Source organism: Drosophila mojavensis, unplaced genomic scaffold, assembly GCF_018153725.1.
Source record: "Drosophila mojavensis isolate 15081-1352.22 unplaced genomic scaffold, ASM1815372v1 contig_74, whole genome shotgun sequence".
In the NCBI taxonomy this organism is placed as follows: domain Eukaryota; kingdom Metazoa; phylum Arthropoda; class Insecta; order Diptera; family Drosophilidae; genus Drosophila; species Drosophila mojavensis.
The window spans coordinates 14507187-14534970 of record NW_025318899.1 but is presented as its reverse complement, the minus strand read 5'-3'; the positions used below and the strand labels follow the sequence as shown (position 1 = coordinate 14534970).

General features: G+C 41.0%; 2 protein-coding genes across 4 annotated transcripts; both read left to right on the top strand.

The window, feature by feature from the left end:
- The first annotated feature begins 926 nt into the window (after nucleotides 1-926).
- Nucleotides 927-27784, top strand: LOC6582514 (LIM and SH3 domain protein Lasp). Of its 3 annotated transcripts, none has more exons than XM_015162483.3 (7): nucleotides 927-1641; nucleotides 17116-17210; nucleotides 24107-24239; nucleotides 24350-24485; nucleotides 25306-26433; nucleotides 26610-26815; nucleotides 26882-27784. In XM_015162483.3, exons 1-7 carry the CDS (start codon nucleotides 1573-1575, stop codon nucleotides 27059-27061), a joined length of 1947 nt encoding a protein of 648 aa, XP_015017969.2. In that variant the 5' UTR covers nucleotides 927-1572; the 3' UTR covers nucleotides 27062-27784. The 3 variants fall into 3 exon arrangements, with proteins under 3 accessions (XP_015017969.2, XP_002008215.2, XP_015017971.2); XM_002008179.4 differs by having other exon boundaries at nucleotides 25243-26433; XM_015162485.3 differs by having other exon boundaries at nucleotides 928-1641; nucleotides 25723-26433.
- Nucleotides 27068-27784, top strand: LOC6582513 (POU domain, class 3, transcription factor 2). Its single transcript, XM_044010075.1, has one exon. It carries the CDS (start codon nucleotides 27068-27070, stop codon nucleotides 27443-27445), a length of 378 nt encoding a protein of 125 aa, XP_043866010.1. The 3' UTR covers nucleotides 27446-27784.

The window sequence follows — 27784 nt, the reverse complement described above, 5'->3', positions numbered from 1 at the left end:
GTTTGCTGTCTGCGCTAAAGGCAGCTCGAAACGGGGGAAGGTTATTGTATTTCCGTGTCTTCCTTCTCAGCTCTTTTTAAACCGGTCACAGCGCAATTATGTAGTAGACGGGGTGGGTCCTTCAAGTCTACAACATGCGCTGACTTTTGACATTTGACCGAGTGAACGTTGCACTCCTTATATGCACTTGTCTCTATGTTTCCTTTCTATTACTTCTACTCCTTTTTATTTTTGTCGCCGTGGATATCTTTATTGTTGTTGTTGTGGTCGATAGTCCCCGCCGGCATAACGCAGACAACAAAAATACACACGTTAAGATTATCGATTTTTCAATCGGCACATTTCTTGTGTCGTTCTTATTCTTTAAAATACTTTGAGACGCCTTTAAATATGCAGCAATATTTGGAATGTTGAATAATCAATAATTTAAACAAGTTTTACACTTGAAACACTTAGATTTTATATGTGTGGCCAATGATGCAATTCGACTTTAACTACATTTTTCGCTAGACAATTGAGACTAATTTTTCACAAGGACTTAATAGAAAATTAATTCTGTTGGTTTCAATGAACATTTTCTTTATCGTATTTAAAAAGCCACTGTTTCACTTGGATTTAAGCAACCATTCCACTATTTTAATAGCGTTTAATTTTAGAATTTTATGATTCATTTAATATCCTTCGCTCTCGGACACAAAAAAAATCTCGATGGTAAACTCCAAGGATACAAAAAGTGGGGTGCTTTTTGTGCAGAGCACCCTGTGCCAACCGGCACTTTTGTTATCGATTGACAGTATTCATTTCAAACACTGAGTGATTATCATTACAGCGCATTAACAGTCAGCTCTCACTCTCTCGATAAATGTAACGCTACCATCTGAGCATAACATATTGCTAGCCGCAAAGCGTTTACAGCATGTTATTTGTCATAATTGTTGTTGTTTCGGTGAAGTACAGACGTGTTTATGCGGGTGCGCAGCGTGTAAATTGGTTGTTTGGAACAGAAAGTCAACTAATTGATAAACATAAAAGTTGTGACCAGAAATTGTCTTACAAGGTATTCGGCTTTGCAGCATTCTCTGTTTCATAGCTCAGCTCAGCTGCACAAGCACCTGTCATTGTGCTCTGCCGAATTGGAATCGTGCGCGCGTCGCTTAGCTGCAGACGGTGTTGAATATTTAAAAATTTACCCGCTTGCAATTAGTGAAAAAGTGTTAAAAAGTGTTCGCGAGTGTGTGTGTTTGCGCGCATTCGTGTGTGTGTTTGTGTGTACGAGAGTTTGTGACAAAGCAAACCAGTTAGTTGCCATCCAGTTGTAACAGATTTTTTGTTTTCAATCTCAGTAGCTATGCTGAATTAAATGTTAATCCTGGACACATACACACATATACTCCATAAATACATTCTTATACTTGGCTAATAGTTTTTAAGCTGTGTGCTCCTGTTCGATCGCTATGCGAAATTAATTTCGACTTTGTTCAAAGTGTTGCAAAATTCTAAAAATCGGTGTGTGTGTTGTGTGTTCCCCAATTGTCCCCCCTTTTGCAAAAGGCTTACTGACACGGCGAGAAAATGAATAAAACCTGTGCGCGCTGCCAAAAGGTGGTTTATCCCATCGAAGAGCTGAAGTGTCTGGACAAGGTGAGTCACAATTTAATAATAATGTTAGCTAAAAGCGTGTAAGAATATCGGAATTTATTTGTTTTTAGCTATTGTTGTGTGTATTGGCATTTTTTTCTTTCAATTTCAATTTTTGCTCCTTTGTTTTATGCCGCTGCTTCGCACTTGTTGTCTGTGCGCGTTAGAGCGAGACGGCTATCTAGTCACATGGCCCGCTGGTCTCATTGATCATGCGTACCGTTTGCTCTTATGTCCATGTCCGTTCTTGTTTGTTGTTTCTGTTTTATTATCCTACGCAATTCGTGGCCTGTTGTGGGCGCAGCAGCAGCACCACAACGCAGCGCCGTTTTAATAATTACCAGCAACAAATGTGTGCGAATAATAAAAAGCAAAAAAAAAAAAAAGCTGTTCAGCTAGTTTGTTGCGACTGCGTAGCGCTTCTTGGAATTTAGTTTAAGCAATATAACGGCACGCAAATTTCATTCCATTGTGTGTCTATGTGCGTGCGTGTGTGTGTTTGTACGATTGCGCGGGTGGTTGTTGTTTGGGCTTGCAACAAATTTTTCAATTTTCGCCAACTCAGGAAATTGAAAATTGCTTTTAATTTGCGTCGCCGCTGTTTCCGCTACAATTCCCTCTTCACCTCCCGCCTATCTACCTACCGCTCTTCTTTGGCAATTGTCTGCGCCAATTTGCGTATATTTTGCGTATGAGCAGCGACGACGACGACGACGCCGCCGTCAACGAACCGTTGCAAAGTTGCAGCGCAGCTTTTATCTCAGCTTTCTGTGTTGGTTCTTCAAAAGAAATACTCAAAAATAAATAAATAAGCAACAATCCGTTGACTGACCTTGAGCGCATATTTCGTTTCCAGTTTCGCATTCTCTTTCGCATACAGACACACACACACACACACACGCAATCACAAGCTTTGCGGTCATTGAGTTGCTTTCTTCTTGTGCTTATTGGTTTATGCTTAATTCCAGTTTATTTTTATTGACCGGCTGTGCGTCTGTCCCTCTGTCTGAACTGAGCTGAGCAGCACTAATTGTTTTGCCCTTTCGTTTCTCTTCTACTTATTTCTGCCCATCCAGTTTTTAGCGAGTTTTAGCTCAAAATAGGTTTAGTACTTAAGGAAACGAGTGAATATACATTGTACATATATTTAAACTCATGTTTATATTCACATACATCTGTATGCGCTGATAAGACATTGCCTGGAGACACGATTGTTTCAATTGTCATTTCATCATTCGTCAAATTCCATTCGACAGCCTTGTGTTAATCAGCTCCAACTATCAGCAGTTGCGACGTGTGTTCCACATCGTCTGCGGCTGCTGCTGCTGCTGCTGCTCTTAAGCGTTTGTCTAATTATAGTCAAGATGTGCTACATGCTCTCTTTCTATTGCTGTCACTTTCTAACGCACACACTCTTCCAGTCTCAATGTGCGTCTAATTTTAGCCGTGAAGTAATGAAAACTATTTAAAGACAGTTATAAAATATGCATGAGGCCTAATGGAAATGTTGAAACGTGTAAATAACTCGGGAGAGATTTCGAAACTTGACGAAACTCGACAAGAAAAACAATAACACCAAAAACATGAACGAACAGCATACATATACATAGTTATTTATTTGTGTATCCAGAGAAATGTTGAATGTTCCTTTTGGTTCGTTGCATTTTAGTTTACATCTCATTGTTTAACTTGTCTCATATGACGTGTTTCTATATCTCTCTCTGTCTGTGTTAGAGCATGCACAGCAATGATTACTGTATTCAGATTATTTGCAACTGTATTTCATAACATTTGTAAGATAATAAACAAATTGACTCATAGTCGCTTGTTATTTAATAAACAATAGGATTGTTTTATTGTTTTGCCTTTTGAAAATTAAATTACGAGTCTTATGACGCATATCTATTGAATGAGAAATGCACAAAATTAATCTCTATTATTTGCTGAGTATTTGATTTAAAAATATACGATTATAGTAAGGTATTTGTATGAATTCAAAACAATAAATTCGTATTGAAATGGAAATGAAATGAAATTAAATAGAATGAATTGTATTCAATTTGCAAATCTCTTTAAAATCAGATAAAAAATTTTGAATTGGATGGAATACTAACACAGTAATTGAATTAAAAGATAACAAATAATTAAATGAAACTAGTAAACTAGCCTTAACTTCGTTACAAATTAAAATTGTCTATTAAATAAGATCTATATAAAATAAGTCTGTAGTGTATCTCCTTCTCGCATTCATTATTTATTTCTCTTCTTTTATACTTCTCTGCGTTCTGTTTTTGCTTAGAAAATGCAGCGATATCTGCATCCTTCTTCTCTCGTATTGACGCTTTCCGTCTCTCTCTCTCTCCCTCCCTCTACCACACCTACATTTTCTTACTGAAAAGTTTTGTGCCATTTCGTTTGCGGTTGCCGCTCAATGCACGTGACATATCCTGATATAGAAATCGATACGCGTGACAGTCAATAAACGGGCATTTTATACCAATTATCTACACACACACACACATTCTCAAACACACACTGAAAAGTTTTGCCTTGTAAATGAAATGAAGAAATGCTTTTTAAATGCCGTTAAAAGTTAAGCAGCGCTGCTCGCGTTCGCTGCCGGCGCTTTGTTAATCGATTTTTGATACCAAGCTTCACTCAACTTGTCGCCGTTCGCAGTTGCAGTTGCAGTCGACGTCGACGTTGACGTTAAAGTCGTAGTCGTTGTCGTTGTCTCTGTCGCTGTCGCTGTCTGCAGCGCTGCTTCTGCTGCTGTTGCCAATTTCATTTATCTGACTTTTTTATTTGGCAAACACACGAAATGTGTGAGTTTTAGTTTTGCCTGCTTGTTATACTCGTTGCCCATTAAAAAATTGCAAAAAAGAAGAGGGAATTTCGCATGAAATTTGAATAATGTATGAGAATAGAGTAAGCCATAAAATATGCTTATAAATAGTTGATGCAGAAGAGATCATACTGCTATGATTGTCTATATATTATATGACAGTATAGAATTGATTTAGAATTGATAAATATCGATTTTTAGTAAAATTGTCAGGAAGAAAAACCAATTGAAGCCACTGTGATGGAACATAAGCAAACAATATCATTGATTTGCATATACCACAAGCTGAACTTCACTTACAGGGTATCTCATAGTCGAGTCCTATTTGTTAGTACTGCTGTTTTGCTTGGCTGCGGCGGACGCCACGACAGACGATTATTTTATGCTCGCAACGAAAGTAAATGACCTCTTTGTTGTCAGCCAACCCAGGCAGGGGCAGGCAGGCCGGTAGGAAGAGCAGGCTTAACATTTTGGCCAATTCGTGCAGCGTGGCACGAGTCGACAGTTAGTGTTTGGGCCAGGCCGGCAGGCAGCAGCGGCAGCAGCAACGAAGCGCAGCGCAGCGTCAAATCCAAAACGTCCTCCATTTGCAGCTACTCCGTTTGGCACTTAGGTAGCTCCAACTGTATCCAGTTGGGGCTCTGCCCCGTCTGTGGCACACTTTTCGGGCTGTCGCTTTGCTGAATATTTTAATTTTTGGCATTTGCGCCATGACAAATGACTACAGCGACAAACTTGGACGGAGCCGACTAGCCGCCAAAAAGAAGGAGAAGAAGAAGATGATGATGCAAAGTATCTTTAGCTCGAAATCTTATCTGAAATTATTTTGCTGTTTGATGTTGCCATCACGTGCGACACTTGAACATCGTTTCCGCTTTCCAATTGCCAACAAGAAGTTGAAGAGCTTTGTAAAGCTAGTGATGAAAGCGGAGACACGCGTGACACGGAATAATAGTAATAGAGAGTGTAGTGAATGAATAAAAATAGAATGGAGATAAATGAGACAGAAATTGCATATTTAAAAGATATCAAATCAAATCTAGTTTTCAATTACTATAAATATTATAGATAGATATACATACATAGAACGACACACACGAGCTCCTCTCTAGAAAAACTCTGGCAACACCGAATAACAACGACAACCGCATTGACAATGACAATTGGTTTTATTTATTTTTTTCCACTCTTGACTGGAGCTCTTCAACTCTGAAAGCGAAGTTCACTTTTGCATGACAAACCATTTCTGAGTGGTGCCCGCTTGGCCCCTAACTGCACCGCTCTCCCTTCTGCACTCTCCTGCCCTCTTTCCCTACTCTCTCTTTCTTTCTCTCTCTCTCTCTCTCTCTCTCTCTCTCTCTCTCTCTGTTACTCCGCCTGAAGCACTCGTGAGAGAGAAGGGCGCTGCAATTTTATAAACAATTCAGGCATGAAAATAAAAGTGGTCAAGCAGCAGCAGCAGCAGCAGCGACATCGTCGACTTTGACTTATCGTTGCTTTGCATCTCCTTATCTTCATTTCCTTTCTCACACACACACACACAAACACACACATTGTAATTTCACTTTGTGCTTTGTTATTTCGCTGTGAGAACTTTTTGTGGTATTATGCAATTTGTTGTGCCAGCTTTTACCTTATCTCTGTTTGTTGTCTCTGCTCCTTCCACGCTTCCTCTGCTCACTCACTTTCGCTGTGCAGCGCGCAAATCAAAGCCTAAAGCTCAGCTCTTGGCTTATTTGTTATGCTCCAATTTTTCTTGTAATTAGCCTCGTGGTTGGTCGGTCAGAAGTTTTGGCGATTGCCAATTTTGACAAAGAAAAAAAAAGAAGAAAAACCACGGATTTCGGTTGCCAAATGAGAAAAAGCAGATGACTAATTAAAGTTGGCCAGAAAAGAACTTAAGAAACTAATCAGAGAGGCTTATTGAGTTAAAAGAGATTTATTTGCATATAAATAAAGGGTGATTTAAATGTGTTTAATAGTAGAGATTTATACAGTAAAACTACATGTATTCAAATATCAGAATAGACGTACATACATACATATATCACATTAGAGTATATGGCCAGAAGAGTATTTCAATTGCTGTTTTCTTTATTTTTTCGATTTTTTTTACTTCGATTTGCTTTGTGGCCCAATTTTTGCATTGAAAATAAAAATGGAAGAAAAACACTAGACTAAAAACGAATTTCTTGTTCGACTCTGAGAGTGGCTGAAGCTAAAGCCGATGTGGAAGGCGAAGTCGAAGTTGAAATTGCTGTTGCTGTTGGGCAAGCTTTTGGGGCTTGGACTTTTATTTATTCTCTGCGAAGGCATTCAACGGTTGGGACTTCGGGGGCTTTCCCTCAATTAAATGCGGCCCATTGTTATTTTTCAGCACAAACAATTTTGACTAATGACCAAAACTGATGAGTGGAGTCTGTGACTGAGTGAGCTTGGCTCATATTATATTTTGGCTACCTGTCCGCTATTTCGTCCCACTGTCTTGGCTGTGTGTATTTCCGGCCATTGATATGTGGGTCAGTACACTCGGCTCACATTGGCGCTTGCCGCTGCTCCCGTTGAATGCATTGGCTTTGTCTTGCTGTCTTTGTCTTACAGTTACGCAGATTCTTCTCTAGCCGGAGCGCTTTCCTCTTCTTCTTCTTCTTCTTCTGCTCGTTGTTGTTCTTCTTGGCTGCCACATTCGCTGCGCTGTCTCTTGTTTCCTGTCATTTCTTCTGCTCCGCTGTTCTGCTCTCTTGTCGTCTTTTAATTGTTTTCTCCCCGCCGCTCGCATTGCTTTTGTTGTTGTAGAATTTATGTTAATGCGCATTTGCTTGTAATTTGTTATGCCACGCCCATTGGCAAGACAATTGTCGTCGCATTCATTACATTTGCTTGACCTCCCTACCCCCTACCCCTACCATTAACATTTCTTTGTTTAAATTCAATTGATCTTTATTAACTCGTCGCGCGGGGTGGCAATCTTCGTTGCGGCTCATGTAAAGTGGCAACCCTGGCGACCCCTCGTTCGTTGCGGCTCTTTTATTTTATTTCTTTTTATTTTTTATTTTTTTGAAGCATTTGCATCGTCCAATTGATTCCCGCATGCCACAGCAACAGCAGCAGCAACGCAGCAGCAGCGGCAACAGCAGCAACAGCAGCCGCTGCATCGCATCTATGTTTGGGCTCACGCTTCGTATTGTCCATGCATTGGTGTGAGTGCTATTTATAGCCATACACATATCTATATATACACTTAATGCATCTGTATATACTTACATATGCATGCTTAGCAATAACAATTTCCAGCTCTTTGGCTCTTCAGTTCAAGTGGTTGCTTGACTCTCGTCGCTGCTGTCCATCACTTGAGGGTTTTCTCGCCTCCTTCTCCCACTCCATTGTCCCTCTCCCTATCTCGGCTGCGCTCGCTCGCTCCACTGTCAATCATGAAATTCAGCTTTAGATCTCTCTGCTTGTGTTTTTCGCTGTTTGCTTTGCTCTAGTTTTTTTCTTGTTCACCCGCCTTTGCCCTGTGATTTGTCACTTCATCAGCAAAAATTAATCGTCTCGAATTCGGGTTTTCTCTTATATTTTTTATTTTTTTTGTGTATCTCACAAGCTGTGCAAATCTCGTACATTATTCAAACTAAAAGTGGTTGTGCCCCTCACCCGCTCCACACACTTCACATTCCAGACTCCAGTCTCCAGTCTCCAGCCAGCACAGCTGCTCCACATTAGTTTCAGCCACATTGTGCACCAAATCCAAAAAGTTTCCTCATTGTGTCTCTTTGCCTTGTGCATCGCTTTGTCTTTCCCAGCCGCCTTCGTGCGCTCTCTCCTCAAATATTAACGAAACGTCATATGTAACTTTCCGCTGCTGCTGCCGCTGCCGCTGCCGCCCTTAGAAGCTTTAAGCTAATTTGCAAGCTCTTAAGATGCTGGCCTGCCCATCCCACATGGCGCCTCCTCAGGGGCCACACCTATTCCATTAGCAGCCTGTAGCCTCAAGCTAATTCAATTTACGTTGCAACTCGCAAGACGGCTGCACTAATTATACATATATAAAAGACAATAAGAGCCTATTCACACGCCCACAGACACACGGCTAATGGGGGGCGGGTGGGTGCAAAACTGATTGCGTGCATATTTGCAATCGGACTTTGGCATATATTTGCATATATGCATGTAGAACAGAGAGTTACAAAACGCGAATTCAAATAAAACTCCGCAAGTGACAAGCTTCGCTCTCCATATGCATGTGTGTGTGCGTGTATGTATGTGTGTGAGCTTTCGAGTTGTAATAAATTAAGCAAACAAATGGAAAAAACGTTAGCTCAAACCAAGGGGTGCGTGGATAGGAGCGCATACTATTGACTTTGCTAATTGACTGAGTTCAGACTGAGCCGCAGAGAGAAAGAGAGAGAGAGAGAGAGAGCGTAGCGTAAACTTGACAAGCGAAACAGTGGAAAGAAGAGACACCACACACACATATGTACACACACAGGCAAGCGATTGCATGCGTCGTTTCAATTTGCAAATTTAGACTGGAAGAGAAAGAGACGTGAAATACTGGAAAACTGTAAACTGATCGCAGGCATTTGAAGCATGCTATCGAACTATCGATAACAAAGCTCTAGCAATAGAATAGCTAAATTCTTTAAGAATTCAACTTAAATTTCAATGGAAGAGAACTAGAAATTGCTTTTATTCTATTACGTAACAACTTTTCTTTAATGCAACTTTAATGCAACAATCCCTACCCATTCAAGTGGATATAAATCTTTACAAATTCTTGAAGTGCACATTTTAAAATTCACTTGTGCCACCAATTCGACATGAAGCGCTGCCCAATTGGCAGTTGTCAAAAGTTTTGCACAATGCACTTCAGCAGAACGCAAACAAAAACAAACAGAGACCAAAAATGCACATTGTGGATGTCAACAACAAATTCTATGGCCATTCAATGTGGGCCAATGGTCTGTTGGACCAGAAACTAAAAAGAACTGAATTGAACAACAGCGGGAGACCAAACAGTAGGAAGTTGTTTTCATTGTCTAGCACTCCAATCTTGAGCATAGAGAGAAACGTTTGACCATTTACATACAACAACAACAACATCATCGACACCAATTCCAACATAAGCTGAATGATGATGATGATGATGCTGTTGATGCTGATGCTGCGGCTGACTAGTTGTTCGGGAAGAAAAGGGGGATAGGGGGCTGGCTAGCTAACCCGTCTTTAAATGCTGTTATGTATCTTTTAACTGGCGATACCGTTATGAGTGCTATTCATCTGAGTAAAAGCAAAAGAAAAGAGAGAAAAAAAAAACTGAGGCGGAAAACAAAACACACACTTCTCCCATAGCGCAGATACTCCACGATGATTTACTATTTGACCCGACCCGTTCCCGATGCGTATTTCAGCATGCAAAGCCACAAAAAGCTTGAAAAGTTAATGAAACACTCGGATAGCTAGCTAGTCACTACTGGATGGAAAAAAAAAACCAAAACTGAAATGTTTTTGCAACATCCCATAATGAATACACTATCGAAAAAATGAAATGCCGAAAATAGTATTAGCAGTAAGTAATGCTATATCATTTCTGATTTGTTTTATATTTCTAATTGACGATATAGTAGGAACAGATTATGTCTCCTTTAGGAGATATTTGATCTTAGATATTTCTTAAAATATACTTGACTGCAAGTCCGTCCTCTTTTATAGTCCCACTAAACGTTTCATGAGGCACACAGCTAAGATACTCCGTAGATGAAGGGCATAATTAAGAAAGAGCTCCAGCATTCGACTCCCAGGTCTGCGGGCTGCTAGTTCCAGGGTCGTTCTGGTGCAGCCAGCAGTTGGCTTGGCTCACACACTGTTGGCTCTGTCGCCTTCAGCGCTTGTGGCATTGCTTCCGAGTGAGTCACTCGGCTTGCGTTGATGTAATGCTTTTTTATTGTTGACGCAAAAAAGAAATATCATAATAATAAAAAAAAAAGATACAGAGAACGCCAGGCGAAGGCAGCTGCTCCATCAGCGCCTCAGTTGGTGGCCGCTTTTTGCACAGCGCGAGGAGCGAGCGAGAAGGACAGAGAGGGAGTTACGATGAGCGGGGGTAAATTAATAAACAAATTATGCGGCATGTATCTATGTAGTTGTATCGCAAACGCACACACAACAGGCGTCGTATCTATTGGATGCGAACGTGAAAATATGCCACGAAATTGAATTCGTAATCGCAGACGATCCCAATCGAATTGCTGTTCGAGATCAGTCAACAACAGCAGATACAATGCGTATCTGTCAGATACAAATGCAAATTCTAACGAAATGTGTGTGAGGTCTGCAGCTGGGAGGAAATGTTTGCTAAAGTATTGCAAATGGATTTGTAAACGAATTGAAATATGATCAACAAATAAGGAGTGGGAAAAGGAAAATAAATATTTCGTGGAAGAAACTGAATAAGTTTATTTTGTTTGATATAGATGTTGGCAAACTGATAAATGTTAGATAGAAAATAAATGTAAATGATATATCGAAAGGTTTGGTATCCCTGATTAGATTAGTCTTAATAATCCTAATGGAATATTCCAGTCCGACGATCTCGTAATTATATTGGAGTGTCAGATAAATAAATCGAATGAAATTTTTGAAGGTTGTTTATTGTTTTAAAGAGGAGGCATACGATATTTAGAAATAGTCTCATATATAGTTGGGTATGTAAACTGCTGGAATATTCCAATGTGTAGAGATGTCGTCGGTACATTGGAATGCCATTTCAATATATCATTTTTCAGATAAACTATCTCTCATTCTTTTATCATTATGCAAATATGTGAATATTCGCATATTTGAGATTGTTTCTGCTGTAGCTCGGGCGGGCTACTGTTTGCCACACTTTTTCGAGAGTTTTGAGTATCTAATTTCTAGAGACAGTGAGCGACGATTACGTCATTCCACTGGCTGTCAGAGACAACATTTTGAGTGTGCAGATACAAAATAACAGATACAATCTACTCACACATACACTTTATACACTCACACATGCACACACTCGTGCTTTGTGAAACGTGTAATAATTGCAAAATTCAACCGAGAGCAAGTTCCAGTTACTCTGAACAAAGCGAATCAAGTCAGTTATAATAGTAGTCACAATTTAAGTTGACTCGGTTGGGCAACGACAAGGAAAACCTTCCTCTCCCTCTCTCTCTTTGTCTGAGTGTAAACAAAATTATATTAATTAGCCATTAGCTGTAAATAAACAGGGAAATACAAAAAAAAACTCAATTAAATGAAATTGAAAACAAAATCGAAACGAAACGAAAGCGGCACAGAGCTCCAAACAAATTAGAAACTTGTCGATGGCTGTGAGCGATACGAAAGATCAGGCAAATAGATATAGTTATATACTACTACATACACATAAACAGGGTGTTGACAAAGAGGCCGAGAAAAACTGCTGGCATGGGAACTGATGGAAAAACCAAAATGCAATTGAAAGAAAAAGTGAGAATTGCATAAGAAAACACTCGAATGAATGAGGGCAGGAGGCATGGGATAAGGTATTTAGAAAGGGGGGGACGACAGAGACAGGCATTGTGTACACATTTAATTATAACATTACCAAGTTGGTTAAGTTCCCACTTGATCAACTGATCAACAGTCCAGTCACGTCAATGGGGCAACAATTAAAAACTATTTGCGGCCCGATAATGACAATTATGTCATGAATGGCAATGAGTGCGAGCAGGCAGGCAATATCTCTATATGGCTCTCTTTTTCACATATAAATGTAGATATATATATATGTACATATATAGCTGAGCCGTAACGACTCAGTGATCCAGCCCAGCCATATAAGGCCGCTCGGAAAGGCGACAATTGCGTGTAACGGCATTCAGTTTGTAATCGCGTAATACAGCTTGAAAAAGGTGTTTGTTGTTGGCTGTTTGTTGTTGTTTTTGTCGGCGTCGTGTTCAGGTATCTTATGACAATGACTCAGATGATTCTTATAGCCATATATGGCATATTCCATTTGGTCATAACAGCGACGGCTGCGAAACGCCTTGACCCCAATGAATGTGACGACGGCGTACCACTACCCGAAATGCAAATTCCAATTGCGGCAATTAAAATGTCAACGAATTTTGAATACGCTGCAAGAAAAATAGATTGGCTTTACTTTTAATGGTAGCTGAATTAGCATGTATGCGAATTAGTCACAGGAATTCGACTCGGACAGAAATGAATATAGAATGTAATATAAGATGTACATGAAATGAATATAAATATTTGTAGAGCTCTATCTGAACTTCAAGAAGGACAGACAGAGCAAATGACTCATTTATATAAATTTTTATATAAATGTATTAAACCTAAAATAATAATAAAGAGATAAAGTAAAGAGTAAAGATAAAAGTATAGCCTCGCGTGGCCACACATATATAACGTTTTCTATACGTGATATCATCTTGTTAGCATATTAAAGAAAATTGAATAGTTTTTAGAAAGTATTTACCGTTGAGAGCACATACTATATATGAAACATATAGGCAGTCTTTTAATATCATACATATTATCTTATATTATCATATCTATAATACATTATGATATATCTTAATGGCATTGAAGTATTCAACATCTTAAGGGCAGAGCTAATAGCTTTATATGCTTCGCAGCATAGCTGATGACAAGATTTTTAAGAGCTACTGTAGACAAGCATCTGCTACAACAACGACAACCACAACAACAATAACATCAACAACTGGAACTGCAAACAGTTGTAAATGAAACAGAGCGTGCACAATATATGCCTAAACCTGAGCGCTTTTTGGAGAGGTGGGTGCAGACAGTGAGCTATGGGCATGGGGGCGTGGCTGGCGGGGCTGGTGGGTGGCAGTTGGAGGAGTCGTGTTAAATTGACCGAAACGCGACGCAGCAAACTTGAACTTAATTTGGTGCGCTTAGGAAGGCAAAACCCGCACGTTAAGGCAGTTGCCAAAAAACTTGGAATTTCTGTGTTGAGAACTTGTGAGTTTTCGGTTGCAGTGCAAATACATGTGTGTGTGTGTGTCTGTGCATGTATGTGTGTGGGTATGTGTGCGTGTGTTAGACTGAGTCAATAGCAGCGGAAGCTGTGGAAGTCGTTTAATTCTGCCTCTGTTGCTTTCACTTCCGCTTCATCAGCTAGCTAGCTGGCTAGCTGTCTGCTCCCGTATCATCACGCCTACCCTGATTATCAGCCACTGCACTGCAGCAGCATCATCATCATAAGTATCATCATTATGAACAGCATGAGCAGCAGGTTGAGCAAACTGACAGCTGTAAGTGGGTTTCGCTTACAGCACAGACGAAAACACGTGGGTAGCACAAGTATGCTCCACTTCCAACTTGAACGCAGCTCTGCCTACTCCTCCTCCTCCTCCTCCTCCTCCTCCTCTTCCTCCTCTGGCTGCATCTCTAGTTAATAAAAGTTGTGTTTTCACTTCAGCATTTGATATATGTTTCCTTTTTGGAATCTTCATGTAGCATTCACTCCATCCAGACAGTTGATAGGCAACTCAGATGCCATATGCCATATGCCATATGCCAACTGCCTGCATTTCGATTTCGTACGTGTGAATTGTGCTATATTAGAAAGTGTTTTGGCGGCCTGTCTAGAGTTGTTTTCAAAAGAAAAGAAGTCAAGAATGGGCGTTGATATTGAAGTAAAGCAATGAAAGGGATATATTAGACATGTGTAAGCAGAGATTGAGCAGATCAGATATTTTAGTTATATAGTTCACTTTTATTTCTTGGATTTTAGAGCTAATTTCACTTAAGATACATTTTTATCCCCGCTTTGAGCAAGTCGCATCATTTGACACTTTATGTTGCCCTATAAATAGATTTTAGTTGTTGCTTCGTGCTCAGTCGCCATTGTTTTTCTTCCATTTGTTGCTGTTGTTGTTGTTGTTGTTGTTGTTTGTGGTGTTGCAGTCATTTGTCATTTGGTTTGGTCGCTTTGACTCTGGTAATCCAATCCGTTCGTGTTCGCAGCTAACCATGCCAAACCCCAAGCGCCCAGCTCGAAGCTGAAGTCCAAAGCACCCAAAACCAAAGCCCCAATTCCCGTTCAGTTGGTTTACTTTATGGGTCTCTCTCTCCCTCACCCTATTCCTCACTCTTTCGCTGTCTGGACTGTGGCTCATGCCAATTGTTAGTTTTTTATTGTCGCGCTGTAGAGACGTTTAAAATGTTGAAAGCGTGCAAATTCGAATGCAAATTCAACACCTCAACAACAACAACAACAAGGGAAACAGCATGAAACACTTAAGGTTTTTTATTTTTGGAAATTGAGCCTCAAATTGAAAACCAAGACGAGAAGCGAGCGGCAAATGAAAAGTGGGTTAAAGCGAGCATAGAAAATAAATGCAGTCTGCTACACAAAACGATTACCTCACACACTCACACGAACACACACACCTCAACAGCCACAACTGCATTTTATTGTGAAAGTGAAATTGAATTTTTGTGACGGTCATCAAAACCTCATCAAAAGTCAGAGGGGAAACAGATGAGTTATGAGAAATGCTCTTTCATTCTCTCTCTCTCTCTCACTCTCTTTCTCTTAATCTCTCTGTGTCATGTTCAATGACTTTCCTACTGGTTACATATGCGCCACACGCAGCATACAAAAAGTAGACAAAACTTAAACACGAGTAGGAATATTTTAATCGGCAGTGCACGACTTGAAGCTACCCTAACCTAACAAATAAAACAAAGCATGAGCATGATCACATCAATTAGAATATTAATATTAACAAAATTAGCAATGCTTAGCTAAAAAGGGTCATCTGAATTCATTTTAGTTTAATATATAAATTGAATATATATACTCTGTCATACGCTTATACCCAGCACTCAGATCTTGAGTCTTACCCTTTTGAGTTCCGCTGAAAACTTTCGAGTCATCAAGTTAAATCCGTTGATTTATGAAAACTTTTCTTGGACCCTTGTGGCTTACGGCTTTACGTATGGCCATACCGATTCCCATTGCAATGGAGTTCCACTGGAACTGTGGAATGTGGTTGCCTTTAGCCCCCAGTGGGTTGGTTGCCATTGAGATTGTCTGTCTGTGTGTGTATGTGTGTGTGTGCTTTTGGCCAAACGGGTTTCCCATTGCCAACTCTTTGACTCTTTGGTGATGAAATCGCAATCACTTCATCACTTTACGTCTGGTTTGCGTCTACGCTATTTATGGTTGCTGTCTATGCTGTCCAAGTCTATGTGTATGAGTGTGTGTGTTAGTGAAACCAATTAACGCATTTTTCTCGCATATTTCGCGCTTTATGCCGCTCGCTAATCCGCAGACAAGTTAATCGTTTGTTGACCCCCAACTCAAGTCTCCAAGCTGGCTAACAGGCTGAGCGCGACTGCAAGGCGGCAGGAATAAAACTTCTCACAAATTTGCATAACGCGTCGTCTGCTTGCATTGAGTTGGCTCTCTTTGAAGCGCAGCCACCAATGACAATTGTGCCCCCCGTTCCCTCCACACACCTCTCTCAATCTCAGCTTTTCTCTGCCGGCAATGACAATTATCCCCTCTGGCCCCTCCTCTCTCTCTCTCTGCCTCTGGCTGGCTGAGCTGCCTGTCTGCTGCGCATCTCTTGTGCAGTCCACACAAATTAGAAGGCTAAGAATAAGCTGCTGCAGCTACAGCTTATCAATAAAAGTGAGAGATATGACGGCTGGAGCCAGTTTCTCTGAAGTTGCTTAATAAAGTGGGCTCTGTAGTCTATTTATAGAACTGTCTAATAAGAAAATTTCTAATAAATTCAGTTGATACTCGTAACAATTAACTACGGAAACTCCTCAAATACACTGCAATGTATTGTAGAGTAACTCACAAACAATCAACATGAATTTTTTTTGTAACATTTTAAATGCGGACAAGTTTTTAAAGAAGTTTTGTCTCAACCACTTATAAGTGCTTATCTACCAATTTGGCTAGCTGGCTGGCTGCTCTTAGCCACAGCCACTCCCTCTTTCTACGCCCACCAGCTACCGCAAACCGAAAGACCTAAAGACCGAAGACCAATTAGAGACTAACCAGAGAATGCTCGCAAAGCCAAAAAATCTTTTCAAGTTTTAGTTTTTATGCTCATCTTGGGTTTTAGTTTTAGTTTTTAGTTGCATTGCGCCAATTTAACAAGGCACAAAGAACAATAATAACTGAGAGTAGCGGGCAATGAAACGAAAGCCAAGCAGAAATGCTAGACTACGAGGATACCCTGCCAACTATAGAATGACAGCCAAGTGCATAAACAGAGGCATGAAAAGTATTTTGTAAATATAGTTTTTGATTACAAGCTCACCTGTTGCTATATACAAATATTTATATTTGTATGTTATATATATTTATTTAACTAGCGTACGTTGTAATACAATTTATAAATATAGTTTTAATTTCTACTTCTGAATTGCTTGGAAATTCATTCCTTACCTCTAAACCAATATACCCGCTTAATACGCACATATTGTATATGCCTAGAGTATAAGTACAACAATTTCTATTTTTTTCCCCCCATCCGACGACTGGCGAACAAATTTGCTAACAATTTTCCTCTAATTCTTGTTCTTTCCTTTGCTCTATTCCGTTTCAGACATGGCACAAAACGTGTTTCAAATGCACAGAATGCGGAATGACGCTCAATATGAAAACCTACAAGGGCTACAACAAAATGCCATACTGTGAAGCGTAAGTATGAAAACCGAATGTAAATACCCTACACTAGAAACTGCTTAAGAGGGAGGATTTGGGGTATCGTTAGGGGGGGACGGCTTAGGCATGCCAACCTTGACGTACAATCTTCATTAGCGTCGTTTATCTTATCTGCGAGCTGTCCGAACCGAGATAAGTAGCACACCACGGCAATAGCAGCCACTTTTATAGAAAATCTCGAGCAACAGCTGTCCAGGTAACAGCGACGGCGACGTCGGCGTCTGCGTCGGCGGCTGGCACTTGTCACGTGCTGTTGCCGCACGAATTGCTGAATTGCAGCTGTTAAAAAGGTGCGGAAATGCGGCGACACTTTAGTGAAAGAATCACACACACACACACACACCTATATAAACACAAACACATTCGCACTGTTGCAATTGCCCCTGCAGCATTGCAGCAACTTTAACCCCGTTAGGAACGCGATTTGTATACCCTGTACGCATTGCAAATGGGTATATCAGAGCAAGAGATTAAACTGTAGAAAGTTATATAGCAGGCAAAGGGAGATATGATTTATAGCATACAGAAAAGAAATGGAATTATTCACAATTCATATTATTTGACGTCAGTTAAAGAAGAAATGATCTAGCTTCCCCTTTAGAGCATATCTATATATTATATGTGATATATGTGAGAGTCTAGAATCTATTTAAGTTCTTAATACTTATTTTATTTTATTTTATATATTTATTTGATTTGGATACCTTCTAAAATTTTCGAATTGAGGAACCTACTTCCCAAAACCCAAATTATGTCTACTTTCGCTTGAAATCACTTGGAAGAGTATAGTAGAAAAAGTTCGCCCACTTCACATTTGCAATCTCAAATTGAACGGGTATATCGTAGTCGGACACACCCAGCTAGACCGCTCCTACTTGTTATCGTTGTATTCACTCTGCGAGTGTGTTGCACAAGGGGCAGGCACTGTGCCACTGCCACTGCCACGCCCCAATGTTATTGTTCTAGCCAACGTGTTGTGTTGTTTGTCTCTATGCTCTCGCTGCTGTCGTTGTTGTTGTTGTTGTCATATATTGTGACCATTGTGCCTAGTGGTTATCCAGAGTTTGCCACTGCAGTGCGTGGCGTCCGTTCCCGTTTATTGGCCTTGAGCCAAGCGGGCTGCAAACTGCAACAGCAATGGGCCACGGGCCACGTTCCCTAATGCAGATTTATTGTGGATGCCACCGCTGCGGGAATAAAAATTCCATGCGGATTGAGTTATGCGTCCGTTAGCTCTTGCTCTGACGCAGTGGCCAGCACGCAGTACCCACCCGGCACCCAATACGGCTCATTGCTGACTCCAATCCTGGATGATGTCATGTTGGCCCCAATGGGGCGTGGCTTGTCTTCCGTTTCAGCACTTTCACTGCAGTGAACGCCTTTGAGCCATTTGCACCTTACGTGCTGCCACGTTCCGGCGGAATCTACAATTTCTGTGGCTGCCACGGCTGGTGGCTTTCTGATTCTCTCCTGTTTGGGATTTTATAATTGCTTGAGAAGTTTTTCCAGCAGTTTTCTTTCTCTGACTTTGCAAAGTTTCACAGCCACTTTAGGGTCAGCAGAAAAGCCAAAGTTTTCCTGCCCTCAATGGAATAACGATTGTAATAAATTATGAACTACGAAACTACTAAAGAGATTTAAAGCGCCGGAGACATGCAATTATACTTGCCACATGTGGAGCGCCACATGGAATTGGGATTTTAATTGGATAAACGAAGTTCGAGGGCTAGAATTTAAACACTGCAAAAAATCATAGAAACTTATTTATAAATATAAATTGAAATAATAATTATAGTAAAGTTAAATAAAAAATAATTAATAAATATTAAAAAATATAATTATTAATAAATAATAAAAGCCTAAAAGAGATTTCAGTGTACCATCAATTATTTGAAGTTAAATATAATAATTCATGAGCAACAGCGGGTAAATTCAGTTGGGTTTGTGAACACATTGAATTGTTTTTCTTAAGGCAGTTGAAAGTAGTTCGAAAAGCTAATTGGAAGTCCTTACAATAGTTTCTGAAATGTCCAAAGTCCAAAAAGTTCACATTGTTCGCATTTCTAGGCATAGAAATTTCTTCACATTTGCTGCTGCAGCTCCTCTGCTGCTGCCTTAACTTTCTCTCTCTATTATGGATGTAACCCAATTGTGTCTTATAGAAAAGCAAACCTGCACATGAGCCACAGTCACAACCAAAGGACACACAACCCAACACACACACACAGACACATACACATACCGAAGCAACGAAGCTTATTGAAGTCATGTATCCATTACATTACCAGGTTCTTCCATTTAGTTGGAATTGAACTAGAAAACGAGTTGTGTTTACTAGGTTTGTGTTGGCCCCTTTTACATTTATTATATATACACAAATATATGCCTACAAGCCTACAAATATATATTCGTATTATTCCTTTACAAATTCTGAATTTCTGTGGCTTTTCACATTCATTTTTTATGTGAACACAAATTGAGAGAGAACCGACTGAAAGCATCTGCAATACACAACGAGCGCATCTTTCGCATTCCGTATTATATTCACATTTGCACATTTATTTATTAACATAAAAAATCAGTGAACCATGGCCATGCCCTCGGCTACCAAAAATTTCAATTCCAATTTCTACAATGTGTGCTCCACATAGCTCAACTCAGGCTTTTTATTTCATTTAATTTTGTTTGTGTATTCGAAAGTTCTTCTCATTTTGTGTGTCAATTCTTTTCGCTTTATTTTCGTTCACTTTCATTTGTAAGCCAAATGTGAATTTCTAGCTATTTTATATATATGTATATACATAACTGTGCCCCATTAGCTGCTTTTTTTTTTTTTTGATTACTTAAGCCGCCTACAATGGAAAGCCAAAACCTTTTCAATTACCCAAAAAAAAAAACTGTTAAGCTGTTGGCCTGTTGGCTTTGCCTCTTTTTATGCTAAACAACACATGAACAATAGAGGAGAATACACACAACACAAATGAGAGCTGGGTGTGTTACCTACAGCACAAATACCCTACCCCTATCCCCCTCTATCTTGCTTTTGTAGCTGTCTTTGTTTCTTCTCATATGATATTTAAATCTCGACCTAGAGTTTACCATATTCCAAATTCCCTCAGTCGCTCTCTCTCTCTCTCTCTCTCACTCACTCTTCTCATATGGCATTTTTCTTGACATACGCAACCCGTTGCCCACCCAAAATCCGATAATGCATTTCAAGCCCCACATACGCAGCTACCCCACAAATTCAGTTTGGCTCTTTTGAATCTTTGCAGCTCCATAATTGACTTGTTGCCCCCTCTCGCTCCCGCCTGTTATACACTCTCGCACTCGATTATCGTGCCTCGGCTGATTATGTGCCAAACTGTGCGTTTAATCGCATTTCAATTCATTTTTACGCTCTGACCTGGCAATTATCGCAGTTTCCCCCATTGTTAAATGAGCTTCTCCGGAAATTTGCATATCCCAAAAGTTTCTCATGCTCCATTTGCATTTAAAGCGATTCGAAATTGATGCATATATATGGATATACGAATTTCGAGCATCGTCTAATGATTGGAATCGGATCTCTCCTCTCGGCAACGTCAATTTTAATTAACAGTTAATTAAACAAATCAGCGCATAATGCACAGTTTGTGTAATTCCCGATGATTCCCTTACTCTTTGCTCTTTTCCTAGCCGCTTCCTGCTTAATTTCCTCGTGTTCTTTGTTGAGGCTTCGCCTGGTGTCCTGTTTGCCCGGCCCATTGATCAAAATGTTGACCAACAAAAGGCTTGTCACAGCAGAAATTCCACAACAATCCACAAATCACATGCAAAAAAATGTGGACATCCAATGAATGTCCAGCTCCTCCTTTCCTTTGCACATCCCATTTGTTGGTCAGTTTGTCGTGGACTATATTTCGCTCCATGCTCCCTGCTGCCTGCTGCTATCGAGGCGCCCACATCAACTGCAATTTACGTTTAACTTATGAACAGTACACAAAATGACATGCAACGTCTGACATATGACAGCTTGAGCGACTAACAGATGCGCTGCAATCAAAGCATTAAATCTAATGGGTACTGTAGATAAGTTCAGCTCGAAATATTGTAGGGTAAAGGAATAATATGAAGTCGAGAATTTTATTCTGAAAGGGATATTTATTAAAAAATTTTAACAAGTTACACTACAAATTTAAATCTAACTTAATGATTTCCCATTGAAAATGGGTTACCCTGAATAAAATAAAATAAAACAGTATGGGATTTGTTAACAGATATCTAGCTAACATAATGTTCACATTTTCCTCAATTCAAAACACTTACAAATTGCCTGATTCGATTGCCTTAACATGGCTATGCTAATAACAGTGCTAAAACTAGCATAAACCTGTTAATAGCAGCGGACAGCAATTGAATAGCCTTTAGCATGTTTAGGCTTTACTGATTTATTTATTATATTTAGTTATTTGATATATTTGCTGATGCAATGGAATGACTTTACTGACTTTATACATACATCTAAAATGTCACTTGGTCTATAAATATATTATGTCTACATATACAAAATGCTGTTTACAGGATATTAAAACGCGATGACAACAAAAATGTTTACACTATATGAAGCGCGCGCTGCAGCAGTTGCTGCTGCTGCTGCTGCAGTTGTTGTTGCTGCTGTGTGAGTGTATGTTTTGTTCGTGTATATATTGTTTACAGATAAATTAAAATTCTTTGATAGTAAAAAGTAAAGCAGCAACAACAACAACAATAGTGGCATGTCACGCACAGCAGCTGCGCTGATTGCTGTTGTTGTTGCTGGCGTGCGTGTTGCTGCTGCTGCTGCTGCTGCTGCTGTTGATCTATTGGGAACGTGCCGAGACATCCGCTGTTACGTTGCTCTGGCCAATGCAGCCGCTGGCGCTTAAGCATTGTTATGTCATCATCAGCCAGCTAACAGCAACAACAAGAACAACAACAATACAATGTGTGCCAGCAACAACAACAACATAAGCTTTTGTTACAGCATTAAAGCAAAGCCTGCAACAACAGCAACACCAACAGCCAACAACTTGCGCCGCAGACCTACATGCATGAGCGACCGGTCATTGGTCATTAAACGGCCTTGCGCCACTGCACCACTGCACCACCCACAAATTGGAATTGAGGGTTGCATAACTAGCGGCAGCACCACTACCATATGGAATTAGCAGCTACTATGGAATTTGCACAGATACAGATACAATTAATAAACTAAATAATTGTAAGGCAAAGCCGCTCTTTAAATCGTTGCGCCCCTCCCAATCCCCCCTTTGCATTCCAATGTCGTCTACAACAACTGGCGACAGCTGTGCTCGATATACGCACGATAAATCCATAAATATTCTATAAGCCAATTTAGTTGCGCGCAATTACAATTACAGTATGAATGGGGCATGGGGCGAGGGAAGTGGCCAAGGGGGTGGGCAAATTGAAGCAAGGGGAAGGGTTAGGGAATGGGTTTATCAACCTTTGGCTTGCTGTTGCTGTTGCTGTTGCTGTGGTTATCAGTCGCTGCAATCAATCGATCGATTAGCCAACTGATAGGTTAAAAGACTCCACAGCATAAACAAACACACACACACACACATGCACATACCCTATATATTGTTGTCCATGTGTGTGTGTGTGTACTTTATGGTTACATATTGCGCTTGTGTACCAAGTTGTTTGTTTGTTTGGCTTTGGTTTTCTCTTCTTTCCATATTTTTTCGCCATAATTTAATTGATGTATCAGTCCATGGGGTAGCATTAATCATATTCGATAGATTGCATATTCCTGGTATTGTTGTTCAATATATAGGCTTATAAATATAATATGTACATTTCTCTATCTTTCATTTGTTCTGATTACTTATAAATAATTATGTCTTTCTGTTTCTTCCTATATAATTTATCCTTATCTTCTCATTTACCTTTATGTCGCTGTTACGTTTACAAATCTGTTTCTTGTTTTCTTTACTTCCTCTTCTCTATCTGTCTTTCTCCCTTTCTTTCTCTCTCTCTCTCTCTCTCTCTCTCTCTTCATTATCATTCTCATTCTTATTTTGATTCCCCTAACTTGAAGTCCATCTTTAAATTGCTTAATAAATAGCGCCTCTCTAAGCAATTCTCAAGAATTCAAGTTAATCCACATATAAATTAGCTGCGAGTTTCTCAGATAATCAAGCCACAAACCCACAAAGATTTTCCAATCTTATGCTAATGCCTTAGCACCTTCCCCAATATGCCCAAAAGCACTCGAAGCGAGAAGTAATTGCTGTAGAAATTAAGTCTGAGCCACAAAACTTTTCTTCGGCTGTGGTCGCAAATTGCATTTAGCTGCGCTTTAATAATTCACTAGCAGCAACGTGCATTAACCGTTAGCTGCCCCAAGTGCTGGGGTGGGCAGTCAGTCATAATAAAAAAAAAGACCGAAATGAAACGAAACGAAATGCCACAAAATGCGGTTTTAATTGATAAAACAACAGGCCGTGGAGGAGGTGGGTGGGTAAAGGGGCTAGGGAGAGGTTGGGAGCTAGGGGTCAGAGGTGGGTGCTTCACACGAAACTAAAGACGAGCGAACGAAAAACCATACGTTCAAGTGGGGCTAAATGATATGCGCCTGATGCCCAGCGGCAGCCAGGGTGGGCGGAGCAACAACAACAACAATAACACCAACAGCAGCAGCAGCAACATCAGCAGATGTTTGTTGCTGTTTCCGCAATGCAGCAGTAGAAAATTTTGTAGCCAACTGTCCAAATCGAAATTGACCGGCGGCAAGTTGAACTTTATGCCGACATTTTCGCTAGATTTTCTGTTATACAAGTTGTGAGAATTAATCTCTCTCTGTCTCTCTCTTTGACTATTTGCAGGCACATACCCAAGGCCAAGGCAACGGCGATTGCGGATACGCCCGAGCTGAAGCGCATCGCGGAAAATACGAAAATCCAATCGAACGTTAAATACCATGCAGACTTCGAGAAGGCCAAAGGCAAATTTACACAGGTCAGTTATGCGAGTCGACTATATATATATGTATATATATATATACATATATGTGTGTGTGTGCATTTCCATCATGATAATTAACATTGAACTTCTTAAACGCTCGACAGGTGGCAGACGACCCGGAAACGCTGCGCATCAAACAAAACACGAAGCACATATCGAATGTGGCATATCACGGCGATCTGGAGAAGAAGGCAGCTATGGAGAAGCAGCGCGGCTCCGCCGAGGTCTCTGACAGCAGCAGTGAGTAACCAATTTTCCTATCTCTCTGTCTGTTTGCCCATTTCCTGCTATCTCTATCTCTCTCTCTGTCTGTCTCAATATATCACTATCTCACCTGTAAGTGCTGGCAATTGTTGGCTAAAATGCGTTTAGAGTGAAGTTAATTTGGCTTTTGAATTTGTTTGCGCGATTACCAGCAATTGTCGTCAATTCATATGCATTAAATGTGACTAAACAGATTAAATTATCATTTATAATGCTCATTAGAGCGCATTATGCGCGCACAGTGGTGTAAAGTCTGCTATGTTTGCTATGGAATGTGGTTAGAGCTCAGTTCACAAATACACTCACATGCACACACAATTACCAACGCTGTTTGCCAACACTGTTCTCACTGCTGTTTGTGTACATATAACATTTTGATTCATTTCATTTCATTTACTAACCAAAATTAACTCTGCACCACGGTGCAGCAGCATAAGTGACAGCTATATCTGTCTCTCTCACACATTGTAATTAATTTATTGATTATAATTCCTTTTGTTATTTTTTTCTTTATTTGTTTTTATCGTTTTCGCTTATCATTTGTTGCTCATTCATCAACTCCAACAACAACAACAACAACAACATTGAACGCGCTCATAAATTGTGTGTGCTTTCTGAACTACCGTTAACCTAACGTTACACAACACTCTTAAAACAAACACCAACACACACACACACACATGCATAAAAAATCTAACTCTGGGGGAATGAACTAAAAACTTAATTGGTGCAGACGAATCGGAATATTTCTCTGAGCAATTGGCAGCTGAACAATTCTCGCAATATGCACCCACAGCCTCGCCCATACCGCCAGCAACACTGCATCAACAGCAGCAGCAGCAGCAGCAACACCACCAACAGCAGCAGCAGCAGCAGCACCAACAATACCAGCAACAACAACACCAACACTATGTACAACAACAACAAACGCTGCCACCACCACCAATACAACACCAGCAATACAATACGGCGGCCATAACGCCCACATATCAACACCAACACCAGCAGCTGCCACAGCAGCAGCAACAGTTGCTGCAGCAACAAAATCACAGGCAGCAGCAGCAGCAGCAACAGCCGCAGCACGATCCATACGCACACTATCAACAGCCACAGGCGCTGCGCCAGCAACAGTTGCTGCAGCAGCAGCAGCAGCAGCAACAACAGCAACAGCAGCAACATGCCATTAAACAATCCTCACATCTGTATCCCACAGCAATATCGCAGTCACAGCAGTCGCAGCAGCAGCAGCAGCAACAACAGCCGCAGGCGGTCAATAGCTACAATCAGCTGCGCTCGGCCATTTTGCACAACTCACATCATCCCAGTGGAAATGCGGCGGACCAGTTCGATCACAGCCAGAACTCGGCAACGGCGCTGCATCAGCAACAGTTGCAACAGCAATTGCAGCAGCAGCACTCACAGCAGCAACTGCAACAGCCAGCTATCCAGCAGCAACATTCGCACAGCAGTCTGCTGAACAACAATGCCAGCAACGGCAGCATTCACAGCAACAACAACAACAACAACAATGGCGGCGTGGCACATCCGCATCCGGCCACTTTGAGCTACACACAGCAGCAGCAGCAGCCGCAGCAGGTGCGCTCCCAGTCGAGCGTGCACAGTAACAACTCCAAGCATCAGTTGCAGATGCAGCAACAGTTGCAGCAGCAACATCAAAGCAACACCAATGTGCAGCAGCTGTATGTGGCATCCAACTATAGTGCGGTAACGCCATCCGAGAACGCTTTGGGCGCCAAGCTGCAGGCGAGCAATGGCCATTTGAACGCACAGCAGAGCAGCAACAACATTGGCAAAATTGCCGACTATGATCCCCTGACGGACGGACCACGGCCGATGCCAGCCACCGGACGCTCTAGCACCACTCTGGTGTATAGCTCCGATCAGCGCGGCGCCGCAGCCGTGGGTAAGTAGATCAGACTGCTGTCGATGGGGTCAGTGGCAGGCTAGCTGGTAGTTCGGTAGCGCTCAGCTTAGCTTAGCTCGATGTGCATCAACGTCATCTTGTCCTTGTCCTTGTCCCCCAATGTAAATCGATAGATGTTCTAATTCCCAGTCTAACAAATTCGTTGATCCCAACAGGTAATAGCGTTTATCCCAAACGCATTGGCTCCATCTCGGACATAGATCCCGCCAATGGCATTTACGGCTCACTGACCAGCGAGCAGGCGCAGGCCCAGAAACAGCAGCAATATTATCAGCAGGTGCAAATGATGCAGCAGCAGGAGCAGCAGCAACAGCAGGCGCGCCAACAGCTGCAGGATAAACAGTCGCGTCAGGGCAACTTGGTAAGTAATGCATTTCAATTATTTGAGATTGGAGCTAATCGAAGACTTCTTCATTTCATTTGTCAGCGCGTCTATCGAGCCATTTACGACTATGAGGCACAGGATGTGGACGAGGTTAGTTTTCGCGAGGGCGATGTTATATTCGAGGTGGAATCAATTGACTCCGGCTGGATGACCGGACGTGTGGAGCGCACCGGCAAGACCGGCATGCTGCCCGCCAACTATGTGGAGCAGGCGGTTATATAATAGGGAATGTGCTACTACTGCTGCTGCCGCCAGCAGTTTGTGGTCATACTGGTCTGCCTGCTGTATATATTGCTCGTGCTGATCTTCTTCATCAATGTCTTTCTGGCTGATCGTAATATGCACACGAATCTAATGCGGGCAGGCGGCAATCCGATGATGGGTGGCGGCGGCGGCGGCGGTGGTGGTGGTGCGGGCATACATCCGGGCATGCATCCGGGACACCACAATCCATACGATATGCATGGCTATCATCACTACAACAATTATCATCCACAAGTGGATCCGAAGCAGCATCAACAGCAGCCAACACGAAAGACTCCCCAACAGCAGCAGGCGGAACAGGATATTTACTACTATTTCAACCACGTATTCAGGCGGCGCTGAGATATACCCACACATACACACACACACAGTCTCACTCACGCCTAATCCCACACATACACACACACCTATATAAAAATACATAATTTCATAAATATATATATAGAGAGAGTATATATAGTCGACAGGCCAACATGTAAAACAAAGGGAAATGAGAACGAACATAACACAGAAAAAACTGAAGGAAAACAATTGTAAAATTTATAGCATAAAATTGAATGTGAAATTGAACCATGAAAAACAAAAAACTATAAGCCATTTATAAGAATAATATCCATATACAATAAAAAACAAAAATGAACAAGCCACAATAACAACAACAATTTGAGAGCAACAAAACAA

Bases quoted from the DNA above. Each gene is read 5' to 3' on its own strand.
- LOC6582514 (XM_002008179.4), top strand. From the start codon at position 1,573: ATGAATAAAACCTGTGCGCGCTGCCAAAAGGTGGTTTATCCCATCGAA. The intron at 24,240-24,349 runs GTCAGTTATGCG...AACGCTCGACAG, and splicing joins CCAAAGGCAAATTTACACAG to GTGGCAGACGACCCGGAAAC. The intron at 24,486-25,242 runs GTGAGTAACCAA...TAATTGGTGCAG, and splicing joins CGAGGTCTCTGACAGCAGCA to ACGAATCGGAATATTTCTCT.
- LOC6582513 (XM_044010075.1), top strand. From the start codon at position 27,068: ATGTGCTACTACTGCTGCTGCCGCCAGCAGTTTGTGGTCATACTGGTC.